At 34.5% G+C, this 20,620-nt stretch overlaps 2 protein-coding genes and 1 long non-coding RNA gene across 4 annotated transcripts in view; 1 reads left to right on the top strand and 2 right to left on the bottom strand.

Annotated features, from left to right (window-relative positions):
- Nucleotides 1-1,413: 1,413 nt before the first annotated feature.
- On the bottom strand, nt 1,414-8,705 carry ak7b (adenylate kinase 7b). Its single transcript, XM_052580727.1, has 18 exons — nt 8,581-8,705; nt 8,228-8,407; nt 8,017-8,125; nt 7,805-7,899; nt 7,598-7,708; nt 7,354-7,437; nt 7,182-7,270; nt 7,015-7,105; nt 6,769-6,846; nt 6,520-6,669; nt 6,274-6,402; nt 5,660-5,753; nt 5,453-5,581; nt 5,291-5,344; nt 4,607-4,804; nt 1,867-2,087; nt 1,570-1,728; nt 1,414-1,485 (listed from the first exon to the last, which is right to left on the bottom strand). Exons 1-18 carry the CDS (start codon nt 8,668-8,670, stop codon nt 1,450-1,452), a joined length of 2,097 nt encoding a protein of 698 aa, XP_052436687.1. The 5' UTR covers nt 8,671-8,705; the 3' UTR covers nt 1,414-1,449.
- Nucleotides 8,706-11,117: 2,412 nt separating this feature from the next.
- Nucleotides 11,118-17,114, bottom strand: galcb (galactosylceramidase b). The gene is made up of 17 exons (XM_052580728.1): nt 16,933-17,114; nt 16,745-16,813; nt 16,585-16,648; nt 16,391-16,504; nt 16,115-16,254; nt 15,972-16,010; nt 15,124-15,254; nt 14,830-14,985; nt 14,571-14,695; nt 14,339-14,466; nt 13,968-14,057; nt 13,757-13,846; nt 13,321-13,465; nt 13,035-13,218; nt 12,406-12,569; nt 12,235-12,311; nt 11,118-12,077 (listed from the first exon to the last, which is right to left on the bottom strand). Exons 1-17 carry the CDS (start codon nt 17,062-17,064, stop codon nt 11,931-11,933), a joined length of 1,995 nt encoding a protein of 664 aa, XP_052436688.1. The 5' UTR covers nt 17,065-17,114; the 3' UTR covers nt 11,118-11,930.
- Nucleotides 17,115-17,710: 596 nt separating this feature from the next.
- Nucleotides 17,711-20,620, top strand: part of LOC127976806 (uncharacterized) — a 45,396-nt gene continuing 42,486 nt past the window's right edge. The window contains exon 1 of one of the 2 annotated variants that reach the window (XR_008157933.1): nt 17,711-17,777. This is a non-coding gene — a long non-coding RNA (uncharacterized LOC127976806). The remainder of the gene's footprint in view (nt 17,778-20,620) is intronic. The other variant, XR_008157932.1, reaches the window with a different exon arrangement.

The raw sequence follows: 20,620 nt of genomic DNA, 5'->3' as shown, positions 1-20,620 counted from the left end.
GAAATATGTTGTATTGCATGGGTAGGAGTGCCATCTAGTGGTATATACCTGTATAGTAACCTGCTAAAGTCTTGAAAGACAGAGTTGTAGCTTTAAACAGTATAACTTAGCAAAAGTTTGTGTAGTGAGATTTTAATTAATAAATAAAATAGTACTTTTATTCTTTGCAATTAATACTTTAGGTAGGGACACTTTTAGCAAGGATGCAGAAAGTTCATCAAAGGTGATTTTTTCGTTCTTTCGTTCATCAAGAAAGATTTTTAGTAAAAAAAAAAATAATAATAATAATAATAAATGCTGATCTTTTCTCTTTTTTTGTCAAAAAATCTTGACTCGGAACTTTTATAACAGTAAATATTAATGTATATATTTTATATAGATTTTTAAGTAGACATTTTAGGTAACAAAGTCAATTTACAATAATATTCCTCGAAAAATACTGTGCAATAAATTTTGGCTTTTTGGAAATTTTGGAAAACATTTTTCCTAATGCAACATTTTCAATACATTTAAAAGTCAGAGGAGCTTGTTAAATGATCATATCTCCGATCACTGATGCTTGCCTATTTGAGTAGCTGAATTTCAGATTGAAACTCTTAGGACTGATATTTTAAAAAGTTTGTTCTGCATCAAAAGTGCTGATAAACAAAATCATAAACCGTTTCCACTCGGGGCCCATCCATATTACAGACAGCCAATATTTCTGCCTAACCTCATGCACCTGTGCTTTGTCATACACAATCCCGTCCTTAGCAGCTGTACATCTATTATGGTTGCACTTGACTTGTAAATTCCAACCCGGTTTATTGTTTATTGCCACCTTCTGCTGCCATTTACCCCGTGATTCCTCATGTCTTTGAGTTCTGTTATTGCCTGCTGTAAACTGGACTCTTGCACCCTTTGTGGCCCTTCTGCATTGGATCATTGTTTTAGTTAGTATAATATTCTTCGATTTGAGAACAGATGAAGTGGCACTGAGGACTATGTTAATGTTTTATCATATTAAAAGCTGAACTGAAAGAGCTACAGCACTTCCTAAATTGCAGTATTTGTTTATTTTACTAATGAAATCAATTATGGGCTAGCTAAAAGGGTCTGTTAATTATCTGCCATTTGTAACATTTATCCTTTGAAAACAGAGGACAAATACATCTAATCATGACATGATGGACATAATTTCCCACAAACGAACTTCCAATTACCAGCTTCATCCCATCAACCTTTTAAGGTTTTTTGTTTTTGCATTTTGAAATCATGGAAAGATAAACACAGTGAAAGAAATGTGTTTTCTATTTGATTTGCATTGTATTCGTTCATTACATGCATCATTGAAATATTATTATTCATTCATAATCACAGACTGTATTAAAGATTTACATTTTCAATGAACATAAAGACAGAAGTTACACTTGCTGCTGAAACCCCAAGGCAAATAATGTCCATGTTTTATTACCCTTCAGGATTATTTTTTAGAAGGTATTCGGCCTGAAAGATACAAAGAGTGACAATTTTACAATTCATCCAGAAAAACAAATGACTCTATAAGTATTATTAAGATGACCAACCCACCAGGAAGTCTATGGGGTCGTCAGGACGTATTCTACAGCATTCGATGAGCCCTTGGGTGAGAGTGGGCATCACATCCTTCATAAGATAGCTCCTTAAAAGTTCTGACTGAGATTCCAACAGGTCATATTCTTGTCTCCTCACCTCCTCAAGTCGATGATTCTTAAAACAATCAAACACACACTAACATCTCATAGACAAGAAGAGATTAGAATCTTTTTATATACTGATAAAGTTTATAACAACTTAAAATGCACTGAATCCACTGTAGTTATCAGAAGACTGAATGCAGGTGCTTACCCATTCCCCCCAGCGCTGATCTCTCTGTTGGGCCTCCTCTTCCTCCCGCCGCTCTGCCTCGGCTCTTTGTGCTGCCCTTTCCTTTAGCTGTTGTTCTGCTTGCCGCTGCTCTTCTTCCTCAACCTCTTCTAAAACTATCCCATAGTTCTTCGGTTTGCCCACCTTTTTGCAAACCTTCTCTATGACCAGCAGGTATTCACTGTCATCATTGCTTGTAATCTCTGAAATAAAAGAGAAATAAGGAAAATAGATATGCAGGTATTTGAACACTTAGGCCACACTGCAGTGCTTTACAACCATAGGACAGGAGGAGCTAAATAAACTTATCACTGTATCTAAACCAACAACATGTTTATTAGATCCTGTACCCACTAAATTACTGAAAGAGCTGTTACCTGTAGCCGAAGAACCGCTTCTCAATATCATTAACTCGTCGTTATCTTTAGGACACGTCCCAAAACCATTCAAGCTGGCGGTTATCAAGCCTCTTATTAAGAAACCAAAACTAGATCCTAGTGTACTGGCAAATTATAGGCCTATTTCAAATCTTCCATTTATGTCTAAAATTTTAGAAAAAGTTGTGTCTGCTCAATTGAGCACCTTCCTGCATAAAAATGATCTGTATGAAGAATTTCAGTCAGGTTTTAGGCCCCACCATAGCACAGAAACTGCACTTGTTAAAATTACAAATGACCTGCTCCTTGCGTCAGACCAAGGCTGCATCTCATTTCTAGTCTTACTTGATCTTAGTGCTGCATTCGACACCATAGATCATGACATACTCATAGATCGATTACAAAACTATACAGGTATTCAAGGGCAGGCTCTAAGATGGTTTAGATCCTACCTGTCCGATCGCTACCATTTTGTTTACTTAAATGGGGAGTCATCTCATTTATCATCAGTAAAATATGGAGTGCCACAAGGATCCGTCCTAGGTCCCCTTCTATTTTCAATATACATGTTGCCCCTTGGTAATATTATTAGAAAATACGGAATTAGCTTCCACTGTTATGCTGATGATACTCAGCTGTATATATCAACGAGACCAGATGAAACTTCCCAATTATCTAAGCTAACAGAGTGTGTTAAAAATGTAAAAGATTGGATGACAAAGAATTTTCTCCAATTAAATTCGGATAAGACGGAGATATTAATTATTGGACCAAAAAACACTACACAGAATCTTGTAGATTACAATCTGCAACTAGACGGATGTACTGTTACTTCCTCTACAGTCAGAAATCTGGGTGTTATATTAGACAGCAATTTGTCTTTTGAAAATCATATTTCCAATGTTACAAAAATTGCATTCTTCCATCTTAGAAACATTGCCAAGCTACGAAACATGTTATCTGTTTCTGATGCAGAAAAGCTAGTTCATGCATTCATGACCTCTAGACTGGACTATTGTAATGCACTTCTAGGTGGTTGTCCTGCTTCTTCAATAAACAAGCTACAGGTCGTCCAAAATGCAGCAGCTAGAGTCCTTACGAGGTCAAGAAAATATGATCATATTACCCCAATTTTACAGTCTCTGCACTGGCTTCCTATTAAGTTCCGCATCAGTTACAAATTATCATTACTTACCTATAAGGCCCTAAATGGTTTAGCTCCAGCGTACCTAACTAGCCTTCTACCACGTTACAACCCATCACGCACCCTAAGGTCACAAAACGCTGGATTTTTGGTAGTTCCTAGGATAGCAAAGTCCACTAAAGGAGGTAGAGCCTTCTCACATTTGGCTCCCAAACTCTGGAATAGCCTTCCTGATAATGTTCGGGGTTCAGACACACTCTCTTTGTTTAAATCTAGATTAAAAACACATCTCTTTCGCCAAGCATTCGAATAATGTATCTTTTTAATTGTGAGTGTAGTTGCATCTGATCAAAGGTGCATTTTTATTCATTAGCTTGGGTTAAATAAATTTTACTTTGTTGGATCAGCAGCTATGCTTATGATGTCTGTATTTTGTTTCTATGTTTTGCCACGGGATTCACATCCCGTGGTAACTAGGATTTACACAAGCTCCAGTCTGGATCCAGAACACCTGAGAAGAGATGATGCTGACCCTCAGAGGACCCCAGATGATGCTAACCCTGAATGAACAAACAGAACTAACAATTATTCCTAAATGTGTGACTTAATCATATAATAACTTAATTAATAATATTGATAGTTCATCGTCTAGCTGACTACGTCTTGTATTATTATTATTTTTTAGTTTTTCTAAAATCCTGTCAAATGTACACAAACTACTAGCTACTACTAAATATTGTAGAAACATAATTTTCTGTAAAGTTGCTTTGTAACGTTTTGTTTTGTAAAAAGCGCTATACAAATAAACTTGAATTGAAACTTGAATTGAATTGTGAATGGGTGCCGTCAGAATGAGAGTCCAAACTGCTGATAAAAACACCATAATAATCCAAAAAAAAGTGATCCACGACTTCAGTTCAACAGTTAACGTCTTGTGAAATGAAAAGCTGCATGTTTGTACGAAACAAATCCCTCATTAAAACATTTTAGCTGTCACTTCTAAACCAGAACAATGCCCAAGTCCGTCTCCTTTCATTCTCTCACATCAAAACCCACCAACATATTGAAATGTCTGGATTTTGTCCAGGAAAATTCGTAAATGTGATTGTACCTTAATGCTTAGCCTGTATTAGTTAGATCAACAGATGTAGTACTACTGCACTTCATTAAAATGTGATTTGTTTCTCTCCTTTAGCATTACCCATGTGCTCAGGATGAATCTCCAGATCCTCAAAGTAGTTCAGCAACGTCTCATCCTCTACGTTTCTTTCTCTGAAACTGGCTAAGCGGCGAAGGAACTGTTCAGGAGTGTATGAGGTTCCTTCTACAACAGTCTCGGGTAGATTCAGGACGCGGGTTTTCAGGAAAACATCAGTGGCGTCGACAAAGAACACAAACTCTGAAAAAGAGACAGATGAATGTTTTAATAGTGTCATAGCGATGTTTAAAGCCACATGTTAAAGTATATCTTTTAAATGAGTTGTGGGTGTCATATTCTCAGTTCATGTCTACAAATATAACATCTCACTGAAAATGTTCGCATTATATAAAGCTCAGCTGAACAAGACTGCACAGCCTTCTCATTCAAAAACTGCATGGTACAGTTTTTCTTGAAAGGGCTTAATATTTTGATTTATGCATTAAATTAGCCAAATGGTATTATAAAATTTTAATAACATTTCTGTTTTGCTGTATTTTTGATGAAATAAATTCAACTTTTGGTGAGTATGAGAGATTCCTTTTACAGCTATTAAACTTTTGAACACTTTGTGTAGCTAAATGAATTTTATAAGATTTGAATCAGTCATGCAAGACTCAAATCTTAAGGCTAATAATTAAAGGCATTTCTAATCTGCATTATACTTTACATTAATTAATTACAGACCTGGGATGATCTTTTTCTCGTGTTTAGATTGCAAGTCCTCAGGCTCTTCATCACCTGTTGAATATGTAAAAAATCATGCAGCAAATCAAAACTCATGTATTATTAATCAGAATAATGATTTAATTTGTTAATATAGCACCTAAAAAGGGGCATATTTCTCACCAGTAAATAACTCCTTCGCCTGCTCGTAAGTCTTTGGAAAACCGTCCAAAACAAAGCCCTGGTTCATACAGGGTTTAGTCCTGAGTTTGTCTCTCATTATACGAATGACATATTGGTCATCTAGCCGTCCTAAACAACAACAACAAAAATCTTAATATATATAATCTCAATATATATATATCACATAAAACATTACAAATATACAACCTCCATTCTGATTCATGTTTTCCTTCAGAGTGTCCAGAAACTCCTGAGCTTCACTCTGATCATTTTCCTCGTCCTCCATTCCAACACACGACTCCTGATTGTTTAGATGAATCATCAGTATTAAATATTTACAATTTAAAGATCTTTTTTCAATGCTTAAAAACAGAAATGATTTATTTACTTCAGAATTTTTTTTATTTTGCTTTTTTGAAAGGGATAGTTCACCCAAAAATGAAAACGTGGTCATCGTTTATCTCACACCCTCATGGTGTTCCATCTGTCTGAATTTCTTTTTTCTGTTAAACACAAAAGAAGATATCTTGAAGAATGTTGATAACCAAACAGTTGATGGTAGCTAATGATTCTAAGTTTGTCTTAATTATTTTTTTTTCCCTACTGGAAGTCAGGTTTGGCTACTAACTTTTGTCAAATTATCTTCACCAGATATATTGAACATAAGTAAAAAAAACTCATACAGGTTTGGAACAACTTGAGGGTGAGTGAATGGTGACAGTTTTCTTTTTTTGGGAGAACTATCTTTTTAAATAATATCTTAATTATATGAACATGCTTTTATGATTGTGAATAAATTCTAGGTGTTGTACAACACTGACCAGGTTTTCTAATGTTTCAGTGATTGTCTCCTTAAGCTTAACATGGTGAAGTTTGTAAAGCTTGCATATCCTCTCCGCTATAGTGCTCTTCCCAACAGCAGGTGGTCCCAGGATGCAGATCCGAAGGGGCTGGGACACATATAAACAGGTGTTTATACTGTAAAACCTTTGATGAAACGCAAAGATCCCAACTCTGATCTTCGAACAGAGAGGAAGTATCACAAACGCAAGAGTATTTCAGCGTACCAACAATCCCCTTGTCTGCTTGTATTCTTCAGTGATCTGCTCAATGTTTTCAACCATGCCAGTTTCTGACACCCACTGAATGTTAAAATTCTCTTTTGGATATGTTGCTTCAATACGAAGGTTGACAAGCAAAGAATCAATATCTGTTTGCTAAAAAAAATAATAAAAAAAAGGAAGAAAAAAAAAATGTCAATACATAACCAAAACTGTACAATATTGATAATCTTCACTGTAGTATGTCAGAACAACCGTCAGATCCCGTGTTAGATAAATCTCCTCTTTTGAAACATTCTGAGTTTTTCCTGGTCCGAGCACAAGTGATACTGCCTGGAAGAAGATTTCTTTGAATGAGAACCATTAATTTTCAAATATACATACATACATACATACATACATACATACATACATACATACATACATACATACATACATACATATATATATATATATATATATATATATATATATATATATACTGAAAGTGTAAATTCTCACCTTTATGATATCCTCCATTGTGTTTTTGGAATCATCAACCGCAACAAAGTATTGTGACTTTGGCTTGTGGTCAATGATATTTTGGATGATCCTTCATGAATCCAAATCAAAGGGGTGTAAATGGCCAGTAATTTAGTTTTCATAAAAAGCTCCACAATATTACTTACCCTGCCAGATCACTGATGTGAATAGTGGGGATAATATTGGAGCCGTCTCCAAAGATGGGCACCTGGGAGACTTCGCCCAACCATGACATCTACACGAAACAACTATTTGGCTTCAACACTTTAATTAGCACAAAGTAATTAAAACTTTTTAAAATATGTGCATATGATTTACCTTAAAAAATAAATGGAAGATGTGTTCTCCCATTCCATACTGTAGCCCTGATGCAACAACATATGTAGAGAACTGGGAGCTTTTCTGAAAATCATTCAAAAATAAATATAAACTTCAGACTTTTAAGTACTTCTCACTTGAAGTGTTGCAAATGTTATTAGCAAATACAAATAGTGTATACAGCTGTTTAATATTGTGTTGCTTTTCTAAAATGGAAAACTAAATGTAAGCGATTCTTGCTTACAGTTTTGCCTAATTTGACCACAAGTTTCTCCAAACCGATATGATCATGGAAGTTGGGGTGAGCTTTTCTTCTCCTGTAGTGTTCTTCTGTAAAAGGAATCTCTGGATAATCCTATAGTGGAGTTAAAAATATAAATTGATTCAACCTTTTACTCTTGTTTCGTGGTGATCAATAGAGTACTTATTTGATAACTTTAATTATTCCTACTTTATCAGCTGCTTTAGTCATAGTCCACGTCATAATTGTTGACACCAGGATAAACATCTTGGGCCCAGAAAACTGGTCCATTTCTTCATAAAGAGCTGTGATTTGATAAAAAAAAAAAAAAAAAAAAAAAAATTAACTTGCATCTGCTCAAAAAAAATAATAATAAAAATAAATAGAAAGAAGTGCACATTGATTTAATAAAAATGTGATACCTGAGACAGCCCACTGGGCTTCATCTATCTGATCAGCATTCTGAGTAATATCATAAATGACCACATCACATTTCATTAGATGATGCAGAAGGTCTTCTCGCTTCAAGTTCTGTTAGGGAGTAAAAGGTATTTGGTGAATAAAAATACAACTGGCAACAACTTATAAAATTAATGTCTTCTGCATTCTGTAGGCTAGTTGTGATTTATTTACGCTGTACTCTTCAGCAATGAAACTGCACGCCTCCTCTGTTTGGCTGGAAACAGTTCCCACAATCTGGAAGGTTGCTCCTTTGAGTTTTGGTTGCTCATCATGCAGCCTGTCGTCATCTTCTTCCACATCAGCCTCTCCAGGGTCCACAAGAGATGCACCAACCACACATGAGTCTAAAAACTAAAAACAGGAGAATAAGGGTAAACAATATATAACGTTAACGATACTGTTGTAACGTATGGACATAATTGCCCTGCAAGTCGACACTTCATTTCAAGCAGTGTCTATAATTATTAAGCTAAAACATGTGACACAGTTTTTCTATATATAATATTGCAATTGATAAATCTTACCCTTGCAATATTTTTCGATGTATATTTATCAATATCGTTAATAAAAACACGTCTGGCGTTTTGCGACATCTCAACAGTCTTGGCTGCCATTCCGTGTTGTTGTTGTTTTGTTGCTAGGAAACAGGTGTATTCACGTGGTTCAACGTGCGTATGACACACTGATCTATAAAATAGATCAGTGGTATGACACTAAATAGTTTTTACAACATACGCTTCTATAAATAATACAAATCATTTAAAATAAATAAATAAGTAAATAATAATAATAATAATAATAAAATACAATTTAAAATAAAAATAAATAATATTAGTGTTGTCTAGAATCTAGATGACAAAATGCAGACAAACGAATATATTCACTAACAGTGATTCATTATTTTGACCGTCTGTTTCAGTTAGAGTCTAGCTTTAGCCTTATATATAAGGTTATATTTATCATACTACTATGAGCTAACATAAATCATGTAAAACAACGCATAAAACATGGATATTTCTCAGTAGTCTAAATGTTGCTGTGCTGCTTCACAGACATGGCATTACATGTTTCTGATTGCAGGTGGTTGTGTGTGATTGATCATGCTGGTCAGTTGTGGTCATTATCTGGTCTAAGCTGAGCTAGATAATTGATCATCTGGAATGACCACTGATGGGGCAGAGACTTGGATCAAGCTGGTTAAAGCAGGTAGACTAACATTATTCAACAAAATTATAACTTTTTCATATTTTTTTTTCACAGGAGAAAGGTGTGATGTTTTGTAATAAGCCTATTTAAACATACTGTCACAATGTCTTAAAGGGTACATAACATAACATAACACAGTTTTCACCTAATCTCATGTTAATCTTGAGTACCTAGAGTAGTACTGCATCCTTCATATCTCCAAAAATTTTAGTTTAGTTTTATCATATTTATAACAGAAAAATACAGCTTTCTGATTCTCTCCGGAAAAAGCCGAGCTCCTGGAGGCTGAAACGACGAGCACACAATGCTACACTCCGTTGCTGCCCCGGGAAAAAAAAAAACTGCATCCTCTATTCATGTAACGCTGGGTTCTGATCACTGTAAACTTTCCCTCACATCCAAAAACACACTTATTTGGAGACATTCTCAAACAAATCCTAAGGAGCGCTGGCGACGATTTCCCAATGAAGTCTGTTGATGTGCACATTCTCGCTCTCCTATGGTCTACGTGTGCATGCTTTTCCGAGAAACTTGTACCAACCGGAAGTAAGATTTTCAGCACAGAAATTCGGTCATTTGTCCAAATTATAACAAATAAAAAATAAAAAATAAAGTTTGGCCATGTTTAGCATGTAGAATCGATCTCTTTAACACTGTGAACAACTCTGAATACACAAAACACCATTGTAGCCCCCCCCCCCCCCCCCCCCACACACACCTTTTAAGCTAAGTATTTCCTTTATTCAAATCACCATTACATAAAAATTACAAATATTGTTTCACTATTCATTTACATTTAGGAGTGTGGCATGACATTCATAATGAATTGAAAAAATATAAAGCATTTATTAGTGCTTTAGCATGAATATACTGTCACAAATTTGTACAGCTCTCCCTGCTTTAAATGACACAATGCAAGATCTTTTTTTTTTCAGCTTAACAGTCATTTATTAGAAAAAAAAATATATACATTCAAATTAAATTAACAAAAAAGAAAACAAAAGTCACACTGTCATTTTTCTAGATGTTTTAAATCAACCAAAATGATAATTATGATAATAATAATAGTTAATTATTATTAATACACACTGGCTGTAGATGCAACTGAAGCCTTAAAGGGATCATATGATGCGATTTCAAGTTTTCTTTCTCTTTGGAGTGTTACAAGCCGTTCGTGAATAGATAAGATACATAAAGTTGCTAAGACTAAAGTCTCAAAACCTAAGAGATATTCTTTATAAAAGTTAAGACTCATCCATGGCCTCCTAAAACAGCTTGTTATAACATGCCCCACGTCTATGTCATGATATGGGATGATTTGCATAATGCCGCCCAAAACTTCACGAAAAGAAAGAAGGCGTAACTTTATTGTTGCTGTCACCACGCGTAGTATGAAGCTGCAGACTCGGATCCTGCTGCATCTACAGTCCCGCACCCAGAGTACCGCATTCTCAGACCCCTTGCAACCTCATCTCACGGCAAATCGTACATATTTTAGGAGGTGGCTAATTCGTACGACCACACTCATACAAATTCATACGATTTTTGCCAAATCGTATGTATTTTACGAGTTGCACAATTCCTATGAATTTGTACGAATGACCTACACCTAACCCCGCCCCTAAACCTAACTGACACAGAGGTTTAGACAAATCGACCAACTGTACGTATTTTGCGAGGCGGCTAAGAATGTGGGACTCTGGGTGCAGGACTGTAGATGCAGCAGGCTCAGGCTCCGAGTCTGCAGCTTCATAATATTGGTCACCACTGCCGCCATGTTGTGAAGATGTAGTGTGTTTTGTTGCGAAAGCGAAAATACTTTGTTTAGCCTTTCAAAAGAGGACACAACAAGAAATCAGTGGTTAAGTTGTATTTACAACATTGTTCCAGAACAGTTCAACCCAGATATTCAGATGTGTGCAGCACATTTTATGGAGGACTGTTTCCTGATCCTGGGAGAGAAGACAACAATGCCAGCTGTTCTGACGCACAGTCTGTAAGTAAGTTTACATATTTAAAGGATTTGTCACTGAGGATTTAAAAGCGGATTTTGAGCAGTGTAGAGTAGTACTTGTTGTTTGTCATTTCTCCGATCACAAATCCAGCAATGGTTTTATGTTTACATGGCATGATGCAATGCAACACATAAAAAGTCATTATAATCCATAATTATGTCCTCACTGGATGCAACAAATGTCTCGTTTATAATGGGTTTTAATGTATAATCTCTTGTTCCGCCATTGTTCTGACCAGGACACATGGCATCACAGTGTTAAGGCGTGTTACATTTCCATCACACGCTTGAGGCATTCAGCCAATCACAATACACTGGATAGCTGGCCAATCAGAGCACGCTTCACTTTTTATAATGATGATCTTTGTAAAAATCGTTGCGTTTCAGAAAGGCAGGGCATAGAGGAGCCACCATAATGTATAGTATGGGGAAAATTATGTAAAATAATAAAAATAATGTGTCTTTTGAACCTTAAACCGCAGAAACACATTTCATTTCACCAAATACACAAAATAATGTTATTTTTAGCAACATCATATGATTCCCTTAAAAATTAACAACTCGTAAAATTTCACAGTAATCACAGTAGTCACACACCTGTTTGATTCCAGTCTGCTAGTTTACAGTGTCACAACAGTGGCAAATCAAAAACCATCAAGTTAAGGCCTCTATGGCAAAATTATCAAACTGTGCGAGTTCAAATGAACTAGTGCCTATGGCCGCCCATCCATGTCGTGGCTCCCAGAGCACTGTATTCTTCCAGAGGGGATAGCCATTGAGATCTGCTGATGCATAGTTTCCCTAAAACACAGAATAAATGACAGATCAACTGAAGCACAAATCTGACAGTGTGGCGAAATGAGATTCAAGAAACAATGGAGAGAACTAAAATAAAAAATAAATAAAAAACTCAGCAATAAATATATTTAGAAACATTTACAAATATATTTCAACAGACCTTGACTGTAAGGGTCAGTGTGTACCACACACGTGCTCTAGTTCCAGACAGGCCCTCAGCAAGAACCGTCATTCCATCTGTTGAATCAAATGGCAAATATGACCTGGCTTAGTCAAACTTACAGCAGTAGGGAAAAATGGGAAACAAGGCTTTTATTATCCAGATGCTTACTGAGGTCATTTGTGACTTTGTAGGTGCCATCTGCATAGACCCAGAGAAAGACTCCCCTTGTGCTTCGGACAACACCTCCACCTTTGTTCACTCTGACAGCAATGAAGACTCCACCAGTGTGCACAGACTCCATGTATATGTCACATGACACCATCAGGTCTTTCCTGATAATCATAAGTATATACAGCTGTGAACTGCATAGAATCTATTTTTCTCAAGCAAGTACATGACCAAAGTGTAAAAGTTTTGTTGCTTAATTTTATGTTTTTCAAATACGTCTATGCTTACTAGGGCTACATTTGCTTGATTAAAAATACAGAACAATTTGTGATATTAAGAAATATTATTGCAATTTCAAACAACTGTTTCCATTGTAATATATTTTAAAATGTAACTTATTACTTTGATTTCAGCAGCTAATACTACAGCCTTCAGTGTCACATGATTCTTCAGAAATCATACTATTATGCTGATTGGGTGCTCAAGAAATATTTCTTCTTATCATAAGTGTTAAAAAGAAAAGAACAGCATTATAAATGTTTTTACTGAATCCTTACTGATTTCAATTTTTTAATTTCTGACACCAATTTTTTTAATTGCAGCGTACTTAATAGTTATAAAGTCCTCACCATTGATAATCACCAATAACACTTATTGTCTGATCAGCATCTGCAGCCCAGGTCACTGGACGCTGAGTGACCACCTGTCGCAGAGTGGAAGCATGCGGTCCAGGATCTGTCAGGTTGGTGAAGTATTCAAAGACCCCCGTCTGATCTGCAAAGTTTGGAGCCTCTGAGAAATACGGATTTCCAGCTGGGATAAAGGAAGCCAAAGTTGTTAGATTTGTGCACACTGTGTGAAAAGTATTAGAATAACTATTAAATGAGGGAAGAGATTGAAAATAGAGCTACTTACAGACATCAAAATCATCTTTGTATGATTTAGGAAAGGGAGCAGAGGGTGGAGGATCTGGGTAACTCCCTCTCTGACCATTTCGTACAGTAGTAAATGTATATACCTCATCAACATCGAGCTCTATGCTGAAAGACCCTTCAGTTACCTACAGCATTCACAGTTTACATAGAGATATTACATTAGATTTCAAATAACAAGTAAATAATTTTTAGAAAAAATCATTTATTAAACCTATTCATATTTTTTAAGAACCCAGACAACTTCAAAATATTTTATAATAACATACTATATCATAATTATGTTATAATAACAACTAATTGTGTATAATTACACAATTAATTACACTGTAACAAGTAGCCTATGCCTTAAAATAAAGTGTAACTGTTTTTAAAAAGAGATTATATCATGAATATCTTGATTTTATGTATAAACTTACTTTAATAGGCTTGATATTTTGGAAGAGGACCGTCTTGTTTGTCTTGAAATCAAACTTTGAATGCCACACCTGCAGCTCACCGATTGAAGCCTGTAAAAAAAAAAAAAAAAAAAAAAGAAGTTATTCCAAATAATTATGAAAATTTAAATCATTTTATCTATTATTAACCCTTTAAACCACAAAAAAATAGAGGGAGAAAACAAAAACATACAAAGGTCCCTTTCAGGTGGAAGGTGACATTCTGGGCAGTGACATCATATAGAGGCAGAGGAGGTCTTATACACACGGAGTGATCATGAGTCTAAAAAAATTAAATAAAATGGAGCAATGGGTTTTCGTACAAATATAAAGACCGTTAACTGGATATATGTACACTACTGTTCAAAAGAAATGCTTTAATGCTTTTATTCATCAAGGATACATTATATTGATCAAAAGAGACAAGATTCTACTTCAAATAAATGCTGTTCTCACCAGCCTTGCCAAGCATAAGTGACTTCTTTCAAAAATATGTATTTAAAAAATGTAAACCTTTGTGACCCTTAACTTTAGAATTGTAGTGAACTTTATACTAATTCTCACCATAGTTTCAGTGATTATTGTTAGATTTCCTCTTTCATCAGTTAATGCAACATAACTTCCACCATGTGTGAAGTGTCCCACTGTCTGCAGGTACTTCCAGCCAGGCTCCGTAAACTGGGTAGTGTGGGCTTATAGAATTTTATGAATCAAATACTTGGATTGTTACATCACACATTATTTATATTATGCATATAATACTTATGCATATATAGAGTGTATATAAATGCATTACCTGTGATCCAAATAGGGGACTCGACAACATAATTTCCACTCCATGGCTCTTTTGCAGTCATTAGTCCATCCCTTCCAAAGGGAAGGTCCCCATAATAACTAGAAACAAGGTTCCAAGATATGGTCCTAAAAGCAAACACAAACCGCTTTTCTCATCATTGAATATACACGTTTATATGTCTGAATGTTTATATGTGTGATATTTCTCCTTATATACTGGGAAATGCTACATGATTTAGATCAAATCTGAGTTGTCATACGCTGTCATTTTCCCATTAACGTAGTTCTGGTTGAGAATTCGGGCCCAGCAGCCTCCGCCGACATCGTCATTAAAGGTACTGTAGTCTTCAGAAGACCATAGTTTCTTGCCAGTCTTTAGGGCCTTAGGCACAGTGTTGGTGCCAGGATAATGAACCCTGTCAGTCAAACCATTCTAACATTCAGGATCTCACATCACCACACTTTAAACATATTTACATGTCATTCTGTGTATTTTTCCCCATGAATGCATATTTAAAAAAGGAATGTGTACAGTACATTTGAAAAAATTTTACCCTAAAATTTCAACGGCCTCCTGTAGCTCTTTGTCAGCAATTACAACAGAGGTAATCGGCTCCCATAGGTTATCACTTGCAATGATTTTAACTCTCTCCAGACCACTTTTATCCAGTGTATATCGCAAAAGCTAGCAAACATTGCAGAGAAAGAAAATATACATGGCCATTTTAGACCTAAACTTAAGTTTCACATGCTGTCTATGTATCAAAAATGCAAATGTAAATGCAAAATAAAAAATAAAAAAACAATGTAACAATAAAACTAAAATAATACACATAAAAAAACATATACACATAGATAATGTGAAATATTATTTCAATTTTAAATTAATGTTATCTGTTTTGAAATAAATTGAAATAAATTATAAATATAATTTATTCCTGTTTAAAGCTACATTTTATCAGCAGTTCAGTCTTCACTGTCACATGGTCCTTTAAAAATCATTATAATATTGTGATTTGGTGCTCAAGGAACATGTCTTATTATTATCAGTGTTAAAAATGGATTTGCTGCAAAATAGTTTTGCGGAAATTGTTTTTTTTTTTCTTTGATGAATAAAAAGTTTAAAAGAACAGTCAAAAAGAACAGTATTTACTTGAAATAAAAGTCTTTACTACACCGTTTGAGCATTTAATGTGTTCTTGCCAAACAGAAGTATATATATGTATATATATATATAAAACTTTCCAACCTCAAACTTTTATACACTAGAGTATTATTAATTTAACAGATGTTAAGAAGTGCAACAGAATTTGTGGAGGCAGGATACAAATACGGTAGATGAAGAGTATTTAATAAAAATTAAAAAAAATATTATGAAAGATGAAACTCTGACAGTACTCACCTTTATGTACTTACAGTTAAAACTCCTTTCATTCCATATCTGTGCAATAAAAAAATTAAAAAAATTAATCAGATGTTTATTTTAATGAGGAATATGGCCACAGAAAAACTGAAAGTTTATTGGAATTGATGAGATGCATTCACCCCAACATAATCAATGTCCAAGTCATGGTACTGCTTGGCCCCAAGAATCCAGGACACCACATAAGAAGCAGTAATATCAGGGAAACTATATGGCCAGTTTTCACCATTTCCAACCCATCCCGGAAAAGCCCATGGTAGACCTTTTGAAAATCAATGATTAAAGTTGAAAACTACTAATAACAGTCTGGAACTGAATGCATTAGTACAAGAACACTTTAAGTACTTTGGATGTTTGCCCTGTTTGATCCATTTGGTTGAGATTTTTTATTTATTTACCTATGAGGGTGATGTTTGGATTTCTCTTCTTGGCTTCCTTCATTAGCCACCATTCATATCCTCTAAAATAATTCGCATCATCTCCATAATGCATGTGTGATGGCTCAGTTCCATCTGTAAATCATTACATTAAATAGGTCATATGGATAACACATTCACTCCACATAAGTTTTAAAAGTGAAAGTGCTCTATACCTGTAGTCTGAGCATCACCTCCAATTTCAACCTTCAGGATTTGTAATGAGGCTCCAAATTTAGGCTGTTAAATACATATTGACATGTATACAGTCTATAATGTAAATACACAAAATTACATAAACATAGTCTGATCAGATTGTTTTCTAAGCAAACATACCTTGAACAGATAGTCTAGAATCTGACTCCTATATGGTTCAGCATAATTGACGAGCAAACGCGAGGTCGCCTGTAAAAAAAACATTTATAAGACATTGAGTGTTATTGTTATGAAGACGTTAGCGTTTTCTGTAAACTGAGCCCTACAGAAACTCTGAAAAAGGAAGCGGACTAAAGTAAAACACTCACCCCGCCACCGCTTAAACCACCAATGCCATCAAACGATCGTCCTAATCCAGTTTTATCATCCAAATCGTAGTCCTCACCTAAACAAATGCTGAAAAAGAGAAAAATACTCAAAAACTGATTACCTATGTTCATTCTTACTAGTGCGTTCTTCCAACATTATCAGCTGACTTGCAGTTTCCGCAATGGGCGGTGCCATGATGAACCTAACCACGCCCACCACAAGCGTCTCCAGTCAGAGGGGACACGCGTCATCTACGGGGGCGTGGTTTATATTGGGTGATAAAAAATACTGGTTACCACAGTAAACCATTTAGGTGAAAACGAATTGATTTTATTATATTATCTGGGTTTAGAAAAGAGTCATTCCTAATATATATATATATATATATATATATATATATATATATATATATATATATATATATATATATATATATATATATATATATATATATATATATATATATATATATATATATATATATATATATATATATTAGGAATATATTATGTGAACATTGATTTCCGGGTAATCTTCAGTTTAGTTAATAAAGTTAATGTTCTTTTATTTTAATGTTTACCTATCTTTGCCTTGTTCCTGGTGTTATGTAAAAATAAAAGTGGTGTGGTGTTAATAAAAATAAAAGCTCTGATCACTAGGAAATATTCAAAATTTCGTAATTATTCTTTCTCTTGTCATACGTTTCAAATAAATATTGTTTTAGTCTTTGTTGTAGTTAACAGCTAGTCTAGTGTGCAAAATCCCTTTAATGAATAAAAGACATCGTCCTCCAGGAAGTGACATCATTTTGGTGGGAAAGCAACAATCAACAATTTCAGCGTCTGTAAGTATTTTCTAGAGATTCCTGCAATGTTTTGTTGTATTTGTTAATTTTAAACTGTAAAGCATATATTTATTATAAATATACAGTATTATGTATATAGGCTTAAATATAATATATTTGTACGTGTATGGTAACATTAAAATGCTAAATAATGATTAAAAGCATGTTGACTCAAAGACAGAATTGCCATGAAGTTTTATGATGAACGCTTCTTTTGAGCTCACACTTTTTTTTTCTTTCTCTCGAACAGAAGAGAAAATGTATATAAACAAATCCTTGTTGTCTGATGTTGGCTTACATCCAGATATATGAATCAGTAAAACTGTAGTTGGTTCCGCTGAAAAAAAAAAAAACAAACAAAAAAAAAAAAAATATATATATATATATATATATATATATATATATATATATATATATATATATATATATATATATAGCTACTTGCTTTTTGAAATTGAATAGCAGTTTTAAGGCCCTTTCCACCATATAAACGTCCTTCTTGTGACTTGAGGGGTATCTGTGAAAACATGTTTTTACTGTAGGCCATTGTTAAAGGCATCATTTTCTCCGGCATTGTGATGGAGCCATGTGCAATTTTTTGGAAACAATTTCAGAGGAGAAAAGCATTGGCTAAATTTGATATTCAGTTTCTTTCTTTGATAGTATCCACACAGAACATGTCATCTTTCATAACCTATTTCATTTTTCAGTCTACGTTTCCATTGCGATTTAGATGTGAAGGGATTTCTCATAGTTGGTATGAATTTTTTTTTCTTTTCTTTTTTTTTTTTTTTTTTAGATTTGTGGAGCTGTCAAGTCAGCTTTACAGACTACTTTATTTACACCGCTCTCCTGTGGAGGCTTATAATACAATTGGATGCATACATTGATTACTTCTATTTGATTTTTTAACTTCTACAATCTGTACCTCATTTATCAGTCTGCTCTGGGGGAAGGAACAGCAAGGTCATCAGAGATAGGATTTTGGTTTATTGATTGATGGTTTGATATCTTAGAAATATAAGCTCCTATCTGATAACATTGTAGGAAGGAAAATAGCTGCACAATATCAGAGTTGTATTTTTTAGAGAATAGCTATTTTATTTATTTTTAGGTAGGAAAATGACTAGCAATTTAAATGTTTTTTCGTTGTTGTTATAAAACATAGTTTAGTATATATATTTTATTATTTTATTGATAAACAGTAGGCTTTATTATTGAGTGCAGTACTAAAATACTGTTTATGCTACCTTTTAAATATTGCATCTGTTTTATAGATAATATAGATATAGGTAATCTGGAGGGTATATGTATTCTTAAACACATTTTTTATGACTTTTTATATATATAAAAAAAGACTTCTTTCAGATCAAGTTAATAAAGCCAACGCAGCGTCTGACCACAGGAGGGCAGAAGAGACTCAAAATTAATATTTTCCTTTTTTTTTTTGTTCTTTTACAAGCACTGTAACTGAGGGTATACAGACTCATTTTTATGATCAGAGATTGGGATCAAGCTCTATAATTTTATCAGGGTTTCCTTTAATTGCTCAGACAAGTTATCCTGCTGGGAATATCTGGAAGAAGAGGACAAAAACGTATGTTGCATAAGCAAAGGGAAAGCATAATTATACTGTGATGATTTGTTAAGTGCATACAATGAACCTCAGTGGTCAGAGAACAAATGCTTTGAATTATGACACAAGACCACAATAAAACACTTCTAGATCAGAAATAATCACAAGAGATATTTTCAAAGGTAGCATTAGTTCTATAAATAGCTTATTATTTTACTATTTATTGCATTACTTGTTATCTTATATGCTTTTTTGACCCCAGCATTTTTAAATTGCATAAATGCCATTCAGTTAGATCAAATCATATCATATATCACATCATGATGTGTTCATATATTCATATCAGCACACTTTTCAAGCAAGTAATAAATAAACAGAATTATTAATAAATAATTGGAAAATCCTCTAGCATCAAATGTTTGCAGATTCCACTTGGTTTGATGTTTTATCTAATGCAGTGAAATTCGTACTCTACATTTTGTCCATTCACATGCATTCAGAATTTCCCAGGACAACACTGAACCTCAGATTTGTTGGGTGTTAATAACTATATTATTTCAGCAGGTTACCTTGGCGAGGTGAGGGGGTTTTAGAGGGCGTCTGTTTATGTCTCATCTATTTGACATCATAGTGCAAAAATAAAAAGCCTCTGCCATGTAATTTTAGCAGCATGAAAGTGTATGTGGCTCTTAAATCACCGCTGTGACCTCGCTTGCATCCATTCTTCTTTTTTGTGTGTGTGTGTGTTTTATTCTTTCTGTGTGCCCTTTTCAAATGTTAATGGCAACACGGTTGCAGAAGAAAGCAGGTTATTCTTTCTTCCAGAGAGAGCCGACTTGATCTCTTTGACCATTTCAAGTCAGACATTGATGCATTATACAGTTGGTCAACAGTTTATTGCCTGACCCTGTATGCAAGAAATGTGAGGTGTGTGTATGAGAGAGAGAGAGGCCACTCGAAATATGAATAAATGTTTTAATGTCAGTCTGACATCTTTTCTGTGCTCACATTGCCGCTTATTTGTCTTTTTTATTCTCTGTTTATGTGGGTTATGTATTCCTAGCACATTTTGTCCTTTGGGTTGTCACCTTTCTGTACTCCTACATGGATACAGCTCTGAAAGGCCAACCCTTATCTTTTTCCTTGACTCTGAGCACAATTGAATGTGGACAATAGCAAAATGATATGGATACAGATGTCATACAGACTCTCTCCTATATTTTTATTACAGTATATGCATATGAGTAATCTGTTTGACTTGTTGTTA

The sequence above is a fragment of the Carassius gibelio genome, chromosome B17, assembly GCF_023724105.1.
Source record: "Carassius gibelio isolate Cgi1373 ecotype wild population from Czech Republic chromosome B17, carGib1.2-hapl.c, whole genome shotgun sequence".
In the NCBI taxonomy this organism is placed as follows: domain Eukaryota; kingdom Metazoa; phylum Chordata; class Actinopteri; order Cypriniformes; family Cyprinidae; genus Carassius; species Carassius gibelio.
Note: the sequence above shows the minus strand (reverse complement) of the source record. Positions and strands in the feature narration are given on the sequence as shown.